Source organism: Phragmites australis, chromosome 6 (genome assembly GCF_958298935.1).
Source record: "Phragmites australis chromosome 6, lpPhrAust1.1, whole genome shotgun sequence".
NCBI lineage: Eukaryota > Viridiplantae > Streptophyta > Magnoliopsida > Poales > Poaceae > Phragmites > Phragmites australis.
This window is the reverse complement of record NC_084926.1, coordinates 42,415,712-42,430,299: the sequence shown is the minus strand read 5'-3', so window position 1 is coordinate 42,430,299 and position 14,588 is coordinate 42,415,712. Positions and strand designations below refer to the sequence as shown.

At 44.4% G+C, this 14,588-nt stretch overlaps 1 protein-coding gene and 1 pseudogene across 1 annotated transcript; both read left to right on the top strand.

Moving 5' to 3' along the window:
* Positions 1-1,998: 1,998 nt before the first annotated feature.
* LOC133922601 (phosphatase IMPL1, chloroplastic) lies at positions 1,999-5,734 on the top strand. The gene is made up of 10 exons (XM_062367989.1): positions 1,999-2,343; positions 2,753-2,820; positions 3,019-3,152; positions 3,628-3,716; positions 3,843-3,900; positions 3,987-4,039; positions 4,271-4,369; positions 4,445-4,558; positions 5,017-5,118; positions 5,458-5,734. The coding sequence occupies exons 1-10, from the start codon at positions 2,077-2,079 to the stop codon at positions 5,554-5,556; spliced, it is 1,083 nt and encodes a 360-aa protein (XP_062223973.1). The 5' UTR covers positions 1,999-2,076; the 3' UTR covers positions 5,557-5,734.
* Positions 5,735-6,095: 361 nt separating this feature from the next.
* On the top strand, positions 6,096-9,682 carry LOC133922600 (pentatricopeptide repeat-containing protein At2g35130-like; annotated as a pseudogene).
* The last annotated feature ends 4,906 nt before the right edge of the window (positions 9,683-14,588 follow it).

Here is a 14,588-nt window from a genome sequence, read left to right as displayed (position 1 = left end):
TGAACAATTCCAAGTATTTAGCATCACTTAAAATTTCAGCACAGTAAACAACCCAGCTGCCCGGGCTGTGAGGCTCCCGAGTAAAGAGCCGCAGGGCTGTGCATGAGAAGCCAAGCTTCTTTCCAAGAGCCAGTCTTGCCAGCTGCTAGCCCAGCCGTGACTAGCGTGGTACTTTATTTTTGCTTGTTTCCCCCGATTAGCAATTAGAGTTTTCTTTAACTCTCCTACGTTGTTTCAACATAATTGGAACCTTGCCTAGGTTGTACTAACATAGTCGGTTCCAAACCAGTGTAAAAAAGATGGGTTCTGATAGGTTTGACGAGCCAATATAAAAAACCTAACTATTCCGATAGAGATGAAACACAAAAGAACGTAATTAGAGTTTTCTTTGAATCCTAACTCCTAACAACATACAACATACGGACACACCTAATTCAAATTATAGTGCTGAAAACTGCCTTTTCATGGGGTGGAGAAATCATGTGAGTAGGATTCCACTCACTTGACCGAGAGGATATCTTTAAATTAAGACAAATATACAAATAACACATCCGAACTTTGATGCCAATTCACGTAACCCTCTGAACTACAAAACCATGAATCCAACCCCTACTTTTATTACCCCGTCCAAATCACCCCTAAGAAAAATTAGGAGGACATTATTGTACACATGGCACTCTGTTACCCAGTTTTGCCACGGATGCAGCCAGCGTGGCCAGACTGGGCAGACTTAAGTGGCTCGGGTGTGCTTGATCCCTTCGCATCCATCAAGAGTCGGTTGTGCTCCCTACTCTCGACGAGTCCGCGGTGGTGCGGCTAGGCCACACCCTCCTCCTTAACGAGTCCTCTCCCTACTCGATCCATGCCGTCCTCAGCGAGTTTGTGACCTCCTCGATGAGTCCTCCCCCCACCCGAGCCCCTCTGCCTAGCGGCGGTGATGATGAACACGAGATGGTGATCGCACGAAGCTCCGGACGATCTCGACTTGATTGAGATGAGTCCGTGAGTACAATTGGCGAAAAAAACGGGGTCAAATGATTTCCCTCCACTCCTCCTATCCACGCTGATAGTTTTAGTGGCAAAACCAGGGTGATAGAGTACCGCGGATGCAAAACCACCCGTCTAAACCAACTTAGGGGGCAATTTGGACGGGTTCATGAAGTTTTAGAGGGTTGAATTCATGGTTTATGGTACATGGGTTAGACAAATATGGGACCAATGTTTGAAGGTTTATCTGTACTTCTTTCTTAAATTTGAGAATTTAGTCTTCACAGAGCGATAACATAAGTTTCTTTCAAATGCTAGCTGAATTCCATTACTAATGTCACATTTCTACATTAGTCAACAGACTGCTTAGACCGCCACTCGCAAGTCACATGCTGAATTTAGTGTAATCCACACCACATGTGCCACGACTCTAAATCTTGCAACATTCCTTTTTAAGTTTTCTTTGACATCTTGGGAAATCTCAAAGGGTTATAGCAACAATTTGAGAATGCCAGCTCATTTGTTTCTCCGGAATGCCTGTGAATCAAGCAATGTGGCAATTGGATCTCAATCAGGCTCTATGATAGTTGGGTGGTGCAATAGTGTGATATATCTCAATTTTTTATAGAAATCGTTACTATATAAAATACGAGTTGATTCTTACATCATCTATTCTCTTTACTCCATCTTATTTAATAAAAACTCCTAAAATTCGAATAATTTACTTATTTTTTACATCCATCAGTCTCCCGTCTTATTACCGGCTACGGATATAAAACCCATTTTACTAATAAAAATAAAAAATAAAAAAATAGATAATCTACTCCTATTTTTTCAGATCCTATTTAAAATAAAACTACAATATCACTCTTGATATATTTATTTGGCGACGCTCGCATATCGTGTCGATATCTTTATATCTTAATTTGTACTTAATGTTATTATATTTAATATTTATATTTTAGTTATAACGTAGAAGTACGAGCTATTACAAACTTAAAATAGAGGGTGCACACTCCGCACGCGCTCACACACAAAAAGCGCATTTCCAAAAATCGCTGGAGCATCAAACCCTTTCTCTGAGCACCAATGGCGCGGTATCTCCTCGCTTCCACCCCCACCACAATCTCCTCCTCCTCCCTCTCCAAGGATGCCAAGCACTCGCTGCCATCACGGACCCTCCGCCTCCGCGCGCTCGGCTCCAGGTCCAGCAAGGCGCGCCCCATCATGGCGGTGGCGTCGGAGCAGGCGGCCCCGCCCGCGAAGTACCCTAAGGTGGCCGCCCCCACCACCGGCCCGATTCCCGCCGCCGAGCTCCTCGGCGTCATCCAGGAAGCCGCCAAGGCCGGGGCCGATGTGAGTTTTCAGCTTCCTTTGTTGGATTCGGTACAAGATTGGTGGTTGTGTTAGGGTTGATGATTGGTTTGGTTGGCATGTGGTGGTAAATGTGCTAAAAAATGTACCTCTTGTTGAACGGCGATAAGAAATGCTAGTCATTTTGTGAACTGGGAGTGCTGGTTAATGAGCAATGGTGCAAGAACTGCTTGTTGCATTGGTTTTAAGGTCTAACTCTGACACAATTGGGTCTTTTGACAAGTTAGAGAGGCCAATCTGGTTCTTTTTGTAAGAGGATTATAGTGATAAACAGAGCAAATATGGATTACCATAGTGGTCTAAAGGGCTGGGAATACACGTTTCCTTCTTCCTCTACTGTTGATGAATGCCATTTCTTAAGATGGTTTTCATTGTCTTCCATTCATTACAGGTTGTAATGGAAGCTGTTAATAAGCCACGCAATATTCACTATAAAGGAGTTGCAGACTTGGTGACCGAGTAAGAACGCTTCTTATATAATCTTGTTGTTTCTGCATCTGTTGTTAGCTTAATGGCTATAAGATAGGGGGCATAATCTCTTGGTCCCTTTTCATTTAATACTTAAAAGTGTTGCTACTTGCTAAACTCATCTTTTTGTAAGAAGTATAAAGTGAAACTCCATTAGCATTTGAATCTCTTGCTCTATACTTTGTTCAGCACAGACAAGTTGAGTGAATCAGTCATTTTGGAAGTTGTAACGAAGAACTTCAAAGACCACCTCATACTCGGGGAGGAAGGTGGCCTTATTGGAGATTCCTTGTCAGAGTATCTCTGGTGCATCGACCCTTTAGGTTCGGTTCCTCAGTTCCTACTTTTGATTTGGTGAACAAGGACAATCATTCACGTGGTGGGTTGTTTTTGTCTTTTATGCCATGAACCACTGTTGTTGTACTGGGTGGCTCCAGTAGTTTTCCAGATTATTCTTGATTTAGTGCAGGAAACCTGTGCACTTGTATATGTTAGTCCATTTCCTTGATTTAGAAGGTGACAGTTCTGTGTATTATTATTGACAGGCAAGTTGATGAATAGAATGACTTGGACAATTCATCTGACAGCATACTAGTATGACTATGACATAGGTGCATACAAGGGTTATTACTGGGAGTACGCTATGGTTCCCGTAGTTGAAACTTTAGCATTATGATCTGATGCCATCTTGACTAATGACTAGACAAGAATCAAACATGGCTACTAAATCTGATTGGAAATTGAGGATAGCATGATGGTCTCCATTGGGATCTAATCTACAGAATTTCTCCTCTTTAGATGGAACAACAAACTTTGCGCATGGTTATCCCAGCTTTTCTGTGTCCATTGGAGTTCTCTTCCGCGGAAAGCCTGCTGCTGCCACTGTGGTACGTGTTTGCACATGTTCTTGAACCATATGATCTTTTCGATAAAAGGGCCTCAACCTATGGGGACATCACATACATGAAGCAGTTTCTTTATGTATTTTCATGTTTTATCACTATCTTATTTAGGTGGAATTTTGTGGTGGGCCTATGTGCTGGAGCACCCGTACAATTTCTGCATCTTCTGGTAGGTTCTTTGATCAACAACTGGCTTTGCTTCTTTATTCTAGAACACTAGAGTTCATCTTTCAAGTTTTCCTTTCTCTTGAACAGGTGGAGGAGCGTACTGTAATGGGCAAAAGGTTCATGTCAGTCAGACAGACAAGGTAGCATGCTTTCTCTTCTAGAAATACCATGAGAACGAACATCCGTTTTCCTATTATGTGCATCTGTGAGTGCAAGCCTGCCTGCTGTGAAGATTTCTCAGCTGTCGTATGCTCAATGCATATGTTCATAAAATTATTTCTGAATGTCAGAATTCAATGTAACATAGACTGCTCCTTTAATGCAGATATGAGTTTCTAAGTTCTTATTCCTAATTGTTAGTCATTCCCTAGGTGGAACAATCTCTTCTCGTCACTGGGTTTGGATATGAACATGATGATGCATGGACGACTAACATAAATTTGTTCAAGGAATTTACTGACATTAGCAGGGTAAGCGAATATTTCCCAGATTTGCAGAACTAAATTTTCATTGATTCTTTTTGAAAATATACTCTCTTTTTTCAGGGAGTACGAAGGCTAGGGTCTGCTGCTGCTGACATGTCCCATGTTGGACTGGGCATTACAGAAGCCTACTGGGAATACCGGCTTAAGCCATGGGATATGGCTGCTGGCGTCCTGGTAATTATTTTTTTCCCATGGACGTATGGACACTTAATAAGTACCTTTTTTAGACAATACAGTGGAAATAGGGATTGACCTATTCCTTTTCTTGGTCAAATCTTACCTCAATCAGCAATCCCTTTTCTTTGTTACGAGGATCCTTATACCTCTTGAATTCTGACATTTTTGGTTGGAAATTAGTTACAGAGATTATCTCTAAAGTGCGACTAACAAGTTTTAAAATGTTAATTAGAATGCTGTTGATGGCCTTTTCTGTGATCAACTACAGAGTTTGCACCTAAAAAGATATAAAATTGATGCTTATATACTGCAACGTTTTTATATACCATGCTATTTATTTCAATTAGAGCAACTACCACTGGTTTAGCCTGAGTACAACAACTTTATTTCCAATTTAACCATATCTTATTCTGTGGCATTTGTAGCATTGATGTGTTTCGCCATTTTCTCAACAGATAGTTGAAGAAGCTGGTGGGGTTGTAACACGCATGGATGGTGGAGAGTTTACAGTCTTTGATCGATCTGTTCTTGTTTCCAATGGCATTGTTCATGGACAGGTTTGCTCTTAGAAAGTCGTGTACTGTCTCCTATCTTTAAAAGTCAAAACAGGACCCCCCCCCCCCACACACAAACTCCCTCCCTCCTTAATTCTGTTTCTATATTAATCTCTCAGGCGTTCAAAGTTGTATCACCAAAGAGTCAATAATATGAACTTAGAATCCGAATAAAAATAATTCATCACTCTTAAGGGATCTCTGGCGATAGGGTGTGCGTGTTGTTAGGCATATTCTGTATGGTGTCTGCATTAACTAGCGTAACAAATATTTTGGGAGATTGTTGTTTAGAGAAGCTCTATACTCATTGGCTTGTTGATGAATCCTGTTACTGAACTGCAGCTTTTGGATCGGATTGGCCCTCCTACTGAAGAACTTAAGAAGAAAGGAATTGATTTCTCTTTGTGGCTCAAGCCGGACAAGTATCCGACTGACTTTTGAGTTGAACCAGAGCACCAGCCATATACCATCATGATAAATCAGCAAACATTTGTAATAAGGACGTTTAATTCAATAGCCATGTACTTAGACTGACAATACAATGTACAGTCCTATGACTCGATCAAGTGGCTGAGTTTCAAGAGCCAAGCTCCAAAAAGACTACAGCTTTACAACTGCACATGCAAGATTACGTTTTCTTCAGCTTTTGGATGATCTAATGCATCAGAAATCTCTTTTTAGAGCAATTTGACATCTTGTGCGTTGTCATTTCTCCATGTAATTAAACTGATTTCTTGTTCTGAGCTACTGTGGCCTGCCAGTCGATCTGCTGCTACTCTTGAGATATCACGCAGGGAAGCTTGTGGCTGCAGACAACCAGCAAACACTTGACTTAAAGAGCATTAGAAATTACATCTCAGTAAACCTTTGTGTTGGACATTACACGTAAAAAAAAATGCTCATGTTAGTTCATTCTCTGAAAGTTGCCAATGCAGTAGCCATGCACATGAAAGCTATGCCCAGATTTTATACTCCTTCTGGATAAGGGATTCTGAATGATAGATCTTAAGAGGCCCAGAAGGGCACACTGGATAGAACAAGCCAAAACAAAAATCTTAAAGAGATTTCAGCTTGTCCTCTCGCAGCTCCTGCCCTTCAGACACTCACACTCTCATCCTCTAAGAAACGACCACAGCTCAAGCAAAAGCTTGAAAGACCAGCGATATTTTCCCTCACACTGTTCAGCAGCTCTGCACTCTTTGCCTGTCAAGAACACTGGTGACCGTCATCACCCTGAGTTCATGCAAGTCAGATTCTACCTGTCTGGATGCTCATCTAATTCTTTCTATGTTCATTCAATCTTTCCCAATTTATGTAATTTACTATTGTATTTGCGGGTCATTGTGAATTGGCGGTTCCATTCTGTGGTACTCAGTGTTTTCGATAACTCTTTTGGTGGTAATTTCGATAACTCTTTTGGTGGTAACAAATAAGCTTTTAAATGTTTGCTCTCCGAATGGCTTGAGTAGATGTGCTGAAAGCAGAACATCACGAGTTCTATCAGTAACATTTGCAGTTATGTTGGTCCATCTATTTTGCAGGTTAAGGGTTGAGGCTCCACTGTATTATCCAGCTGCAAAACCAAGATGGAAACTATGTGCCTGTAAAAATGTCTTGCAAGAAACTGCCTCCCATGATGCAGAGGTGAATTCTTATAGCCATAATGAGAGGACGAATAGGAAAAAGGAGGGCGCTTACATCGACAAAGATGGCGTGGCAAGGACCTTCAACCGAAAAAAAATATCGAGAAAAAGGGGTAATGCCAGTTCTCTTTCCCTTATTTTTTCCGTCCTATACGGCTATACCACACATCAAAAATTCTGAGATTACTTATAAAAAAGAGAAATTCTTGTCTTCTGCTTGAATCTACAGTTTCATTGGAAGTTCAAGTAGGAAATGGCATTAGCATTTCTCTCCGAAATGATATAACGGCTTCAAATTTCATGAACATGCAGGGGGTGCTATGAGAGGCCGTGGATGGAAATACGGCTCTGGGTTTGTCGATGGAATCTTCCCTGTGCTCAGTCCAATGGCACAGGACATCCTAGAATTTGTTCAGAAGGGACCGACGTTGCCAAAATCTGGGAATCACTGGACAACATTCCTCCTGCATACAATCTCTGGGATGACATTCTCAATGTCGCAGTCCAGCTCCGTCTGAACCGACAATGGGACCCGATCATAGCAGTAAGTCCTAGTTCACATTTTCATTGCTGATCGCATCTCTTTATATCTTTTAGCTTTGGTCAGTATGCTGATCATATCATGCCAAATTGGTCAGAGTGCAATGTATAGTCTGGTTACTTGTCATTTTGGTGCTGACTTAATTCCTAAGGTTTCGATGTTTGATTTGTCAAGAGTGCCTATAGGTCTGCTAGTGGATCGTGTACAGGAGTTCGTTCCGTCCCGACATCATCTGCTACAATCTGCTCATCGACGCATATGGCCAAAAGCGTCAGCTGAATAAGGCAGAATCGATTTACATGACTCTTCTGGAGGCTCACTGTGTGCCCACAGAAGACACCTATGCTCTTCCCTTGCGTGCTTACTGCAATGCTGGATCACTGCATCGAGCAGAGGGCGTGATTTCAGAGATGCAGGAGAACGGGATTCCTCCAAGTACACGCCTCAAATATGCTCACCTAATTTTGTCATGAAAAAAACTTGTGGGTAAAAAGAACTCGCAGCAAGAACTCTCTTGTAGGTGCAACTGTATATGATGCATATCTCGATGGCCTACTGAAAGCGAGATGTACCGAAAAGGCGGTCCAAGTGTATCAAAGGATGAAAAAAGAACGTTGCAGAACTAACACGGAGACGTATACCCTGATGATCAATGTATATGGGAAGGTCAGGCAATTGTTTCTCAAGCTTAATGCGATATCATCAGATGACCTCAAGTCTGTAGCAGCATTCTGAGGTAGTGTTCTGCATTCTCATCCTTTTCGCAGTCAAAGCAACCAATGTCGTCACTGAAAGTTTTCAACAAGATGAAGTCGATAGGGTGCAAGCCCAACATCTGCACCTACACTGCACCGGTGAATGCGTTTGCAAGGGAAGGCCTGTGCGAGAAGGCAGAAGAAGTGTTTGAGGAAATGCAGCAAGCTGGGCATGAGCCTGATGTGTACGCCTACAATGCCCTGATGGAAGCTTACAGGTAGAAACAATTCCATGGGCCTGTCGTCGTATCCCTACGCGTTGTTCTAGTGAGATTTGTTCAGCTTGCTGTGAAGCAATGCCGTTGCATCAATCTTTCTTGCACTGCAGCCGCGCAGGGTTCCGGCAAGGCGCATCGGAGATCTTCTCTCTGATGCAACACATGGGGTGTGAGCCTGACAGAGCTTCATACAACATCTTGGTGGATGCTAATGGCAGAGCTGGTCTTCATCAAGGTACTCACAGTCACACCTGCTTCCTCGCAATAGCTCAACAAGCTTGTTCGTGCTGATTTCTAATTGCTGCATCTTGGTGGAAAATTTAATTTGTTAGTGAGCAACAACGCAAGAAAATGAATGTTATTTTCTTTTTTCTTAAAAATAACAGAACTGAAGAACATGAGTTGGCTGATTTTTCTGCTGTTTTGTGATTATTCAGAGGCAGGAGCGGCGTTCCAAGAACTGAAGCAGCAGGGCATGAGGCCGACGATGAAGTCGCACATGCTGCTCTTGTCCGCGCACGCCAAGTCCGGCAACGTGGCGAGGTGCGAGGAGGCGATGGCGCAGCTGCACAAGTCCGGCCTGAGGCCCGACACCTTTGCGCTCAACGCGTACGGCCGGGCCGGGCGGCTCGACGACATGGAGCGCCTCCTCGCGGCCATGGAGAAGCGCGACGACAGCGGCGGTCCGGACATCGGCACGTACAACGTGCTGGTGAACGTGTACGGGCGCGCGGGGTACCTGGACCGGATGGAGGTGGCGTTCGGCGCCGTGGCGGCCAGGGGGCTCGCCGCCGACGTGGTGACGTGGACGTCCCGCATCGGCGCGTACGCGAGGAAGAAGGAGTACGGGCGGTGCCTGGAGATCTTCGAGGAGATGGTGGACGCCGGGTGCTACCCGGACGCCGGCACGGCCAAGGTGCTCCTCGCGGCGTGCTCCGACGAGCGGCAGGTGGAGCAGGTCACGGCCATCGTCAGGTCCATGCACAAGGACGCCAAGAGGCTCTTCACACTATGAAATCAAACTTTTGCATGGCATCACACCACACATGTATCTCTTAAAGCTAATTACATCATCAGTCATAGCTGCAGGAATGGCAGTTTCCGACAATAGAAAAGCACTTAAAATGCTCTCTTTTCTTCAGATATTCTGGCCGCCCCGGCTGTTACATGCTCCTATTTGTGATCCACTCCTGAGCGGCAACAAGGTTCGCCGGGAGCACCGGTGCGCCGGAAAGTATAGCACCGGTGAGCCATTCCCAAGAAGAAAGAGCAGCATTAAACACATTTTCAACCATATCGTTAGATACTCTATGACTACCCAAGTCATGCAGAATTACAATCCGGAAAAATATCATCTTCACGCCAGCTAACATTAGCCTAAGAAGCAGTCTGGTTCATGCCTGCGATGAACTTAAAAAGGTATATTTGGTTGAAGGGATGGAGATGGCTATCTAATTTTTAGAGTTGTTCGGTTGAAACGCAAGCTGTATAGGATGGTTATCTAGAGGCAATATTCTCGTCTGGATGAGCCCATCCAGAAAAAGTGCTGGACGAAGCCATCTATATTCTAAATGTGTTTTATCTATGTTGATATGGTATATTTTGGTTAATCAAAGTAAATACACTTTTTTATTAGCACATTTTAAATGGTATTATCTCATAAACCGTTTATTTAATTTACAATTCAATTGTATCATTGTACTTATTGCAATTAAATCAACAAAACAAGACCGTATAATTATATTTTGATAAAAAACTAAAAATATGATAATAAGTCTCGCAAAATATTGGCTAACCGATCTAAGTTCTACCCATCTAACCAAGCAAGAAATTGGATCACCGAAGCAGACGCTTTGATCCAAAGCAGACGCTGGGTCGAGGAGGCGCGGGGCAAGCGCCGGCATGTGCTCCAGCTAGCGGCAGTGCAACGAGCGCGTCCTTATAGTGCCCGTAGATTATGTCCAAAATCTTGCCCTCGCAGCCGTAGTCGCCATCGCTCTCGCGGTCGGCCGGCCATGATCGATTAGGGTGGGCGTGGATCGCAAGAGGAGGGGAAAGGATTCACTATTATCCCCCGTCACGTCTCCTCTCTCTCTGGCTATACGGTTTGGATGTTAATTACAAAGCTACAAGGAATGGATAGCACACAAAAACAGTCAAGAGAAACTATCAGTTTAAGTGAAATACTCAAGTTATAAGAAGGAGAATATGGGTAAAAAGAAATCCCCTGTTGCTACTATAATATATTAGTCTGTTTTCCTTTCGTCAATGGATAGGGATGTAAATGGGTACCCTATTGCAAAAGTCAGGCTGTAGCTATCAACTGGACATCAGTCTAGCATCATTGTGTTTCTTAATAAGACATCAATCACTTAGGAACGTACGTCTAGCTAAAACTTGAGCAAAATGGGCAAGTTTAAAGTATGTACTCATGTCTTAATCTGTACCACCACCTTAAACATGCTGATGTTTTGTAGGTTGTCTCTGATATCAGTGGATCCACTAGTTAGGCTCCATTTATGATAACAATCAAGTTTTTAAGAACCTGTTTACATATTGATCACATAAATCTGCCTTCAACAAATACTAGCGCTGATTTTTTTGACCAAGCAACGGAGGCAAAGAATGATGAGCGAGTTGCATACTTGCATCCTTTACGCTTGCAAGCTGGGGCTCTGTTTTGAACGGAACGGATAGCCACCAGTCATCGATCGTATCCGTATGCGTCGGCGTAATGCTCTCTCTGTATTCCCTCCCAGTGGCCTGAGGATCGATGCAAATGAAGGAGCTAGCAATTGAGGAGCAGATGAGAGATGGTTTCGTCCTCTTGGTCGCAAAGGACACAGATGACAGACCGGTTGATTAGACGCGATGCCCGGCCGTCTCAACAGGCGATCCGCGGCCGTCCAGCAACGGCCGTGGAATGGATTGCCAGCCACACAAGCATCTTAAATTTCAGTGGCGCCCATGAGTTCCGATCCATAGCAGGTCACTGCATGGCCATTTGATTGAAGAACGCAAGTTATGCCGACTGAGAGCTGTGACATCCATTGGCACTACTCCACTTTCATGAGACATTTTTTTAACGAACCGGCAGTAGAGCTGTCAATTATATTAAAAAGAGAGTTTTAAACTTAATAGATAAATATTATAGAGTGGTCTTACAGTTGAGATAAAAAGACTATTCTCGCAATACAACACGCCCATGCAATGATCCACATCCTCGCTTCCTCTTTGATCTTGGAGAACAACAAGCTTACTGACAGCTCTTTGTACTAAAAAATTCGCTAATTCGTCTCCTTCCAGATCTCCCAAAATAGAAGGATGATGACAGTCTTGAATCCTTTCCTCGATGTGTATTGTAAGTTTGCTAAGGATGTCCACCATTGGTGGACCGAGTTGCTCAGGCTCCAAGAAGTAGGCCATAGAAGTGGTTGACTGAGCCAATGTGCAGCCTTCTTCCAAACCCGTTATGTGTATCTGCACTCCACGATGAGGTGGTAAGCAGTTTTCGGCGTGTGCCTACACAAAAGGCAATATGCGGAATTTTGGCGTCCTCGAGCCGCCAGCCTATCGGATGTCCATAAGCGGTTTTGGACGGCTACCCAAGAGAAAAATTTGCACTTTGGCGGCGCCCACACTTTCCAGATCAAAGTGTTGTAATTAGTTTCCGTGGTGCCAAAGAGTTGCGCGTGGTAGGCCAAAGAGGCATTGTATTCCCCATGGTCTGTGAACTTCCAGACTATGGCATCAGGCAAGTCTGGTTGGAGCTGTACCTGCTGAATTAGCGTCCAAAGGTGTACCAGTTCTGCAATGCAACAGTCGGTGATGTTGAGAGATAGAAGATTTACATCACAGACCCAAGCGTTGGCAGTGAGGGCATCCTGGACCGTTCTCTTCTTTTTTGTTGCGAAAACGGTCAATGCTATGTCCTTGGGTCGGCATCCCTGCAGCCACCCGTCTTGCTAAAAAGCCGTTTTGGAGCCATCACCAAGGGTTACAATGGTTGACGCTATGAACAACTGCTTGTCTGTTTCGTTGCATGGTAACTCTGTTCCGACCCATGGCTTATGTGGAGTCTGCTTTTCCTACTAGAGCCAGCGAAGGCGTAGCGCTCGAGCAAAGTAACCTAGGTGCAGGATACCTAGGGCCCCCCTTGCCATCGGCTAGGTGACACGCTTCCAATTAACCTTACACTTTCCCCCTGTGAGAGCCTTTGTACCGGTCCATAAAAATTACCTGCGCTTGTTGTCGATCGCCTTAAGGACTTGTTTGGAGCACGCAAAACAGAGAGAAAGTATATTGGTTATGACATGAGCACTACCTTGACAAGGGTGAGGCGAGTGGAAGGAGCAAGCAGCCGTCCCTTCCATTTTGTGAAACTGGCGATTGCCTTGCCCACCAGATGTTGGAAGTCAATGCGGCGAAGCCTTCTGATGGCTAAAGGCAGGCCAAGGAATTTGATTGGAAAATGTGAGAACTTGGCCAGGAAAGCATCCAGGATCCATTGATCCGCATTTGATCGGAGCCACCAAAGATTTGTTGATGTTTGTGCAGAGCCCCGTAGCCTCCCTGAAAAGACTCAAGAACTCTGCCAAAGCTGAGGCGTCCTCTTTTGTTGGGTTAATGAACAGGGCAGCATCATCTACGTACATGGAGATACGCATCTGAGGGGCACGCCCAGTCAGCGGGCTTAGGATGCCAGATCAGTTGCTATCCCTAGAAGGAGTTGCATAGGGTCAATTGCTAACAAGAGCAACGGGGATAGCGGGCCACCTTGCCTAAGACCATGACCGTGGTCGATAGGGGCATTTGGAATGCCGTTGACAAGCACTTGTGAAGTTGAGGTAGCAAATAGTATAGATATCCAGTCCCACCATCTTGTCGAAAAACCCACCCGTTGCATAAGGATGAGGATGTAGTCCCAGTGGACTGAGTCAAAAGCTTTTGCAATGTCTAATTTAAGGAGGAGAGCGGGCATCTTGTTTCGGTGTAGGCGTCTGGCTGTATTTCTGACCACCAGGAAGTTATCATGTATGCTCCTACGCTTGATGAAAGCGCTTTGGCAAGTTGAGATGATGGAGTTCATGTGTGGAGCCAGACGCAAGGCAATGATCTTGGAAATAATCTTGGTGATGGAGTGAATGAGGCTAATCGGCTTGAATTCAGTGATCTTATCCGCCCCATCCTTCTTCGGCATGTGGATGATGTTGGTCGAGTTGAGCAGTTGGAAGCTTGTACAACGCAGATCAAAGAAGGCATTGACAGCCTGCAGAAGGTCATGCTTTATGATATCCCCAGCACTTCTTAAAGAACGCTCCTGTGAAGCCATTCGGGCCCGGTGCCTTATCCAAGGGCAGTTGGTTTATGGCACGACGAATCTCCTCCTCAGTGAAAGGCGCATCAAGGGAGTGCAGGTCAGTGGACTGAATTTTTATGGCTCCCCGATTGAAGTCCTCCTGGCACCTGGGCGGGCGGCCCATAATGTTAGAAAAGTTTTCTTGTGCGATCGCGACCTTCTCAATGTGTGTGATGGCCCAACCTAAGTCACATCCTTTTTGCAGACATTGAATGTGATTTTTTCGCCGCCCTGAATTCACTTTCAAGTGGAAATTTTTTGTATTTGCATCGCCCTCCTTTAGGTTTGTGATGCGGGACGCTTGCCTTTTCCGAGAGCGCTCAATGACTGCAAGGCCCATTCTCCTTTTGAGCTGTATCCGTAGGTTGTGTTATACTGTGGAGAGGGCTTTATTTTCCTGAGTAGTATCTAAGCGTAGGATGATATTTAGTGCCATGTGAAGCTACGGCTTTGCATCCGAGACAATGCTCTTGCTCCATTCTCTTAGGTGTTGGCTTGTAGCAAGCAATTTATGATAAAGCAAGTGTACAGGCTCATAATGCGTTGTAGGGGAGTTCCAATTTTTTTCCACCGAGTCACTGAACCCTAGTATTTTAGTCCAAAAGTTCTCGAGTTTAAAAGATCTCAATCAGCGTGGGCCACTTTGGTTTGAAAGAAGGAGCGGACAATGGTCAGATAGAGAGGTAGGCTGTGCATGTAGGATGTGATTATCGAAGGAGGAGTCTCATTCTGTATTGCAGAAAACTCTATCTAGCCTCACCAATGTGAGGTCTTGACGTTCATTGCTCTATGTGAATTTCCTATTTTGCAAATGAATTTCTCGGAGTTCGCAATCATTTAAAGCCGACCAGAAGCGTCCCATAAGGTTGTTACCTCTATCGAACCTCGTCGCCACCGCTTGTGGCCATCCTTGATAGGTTTTACAAGGATGGGAAGCTATCCAGAATATCCTGACTC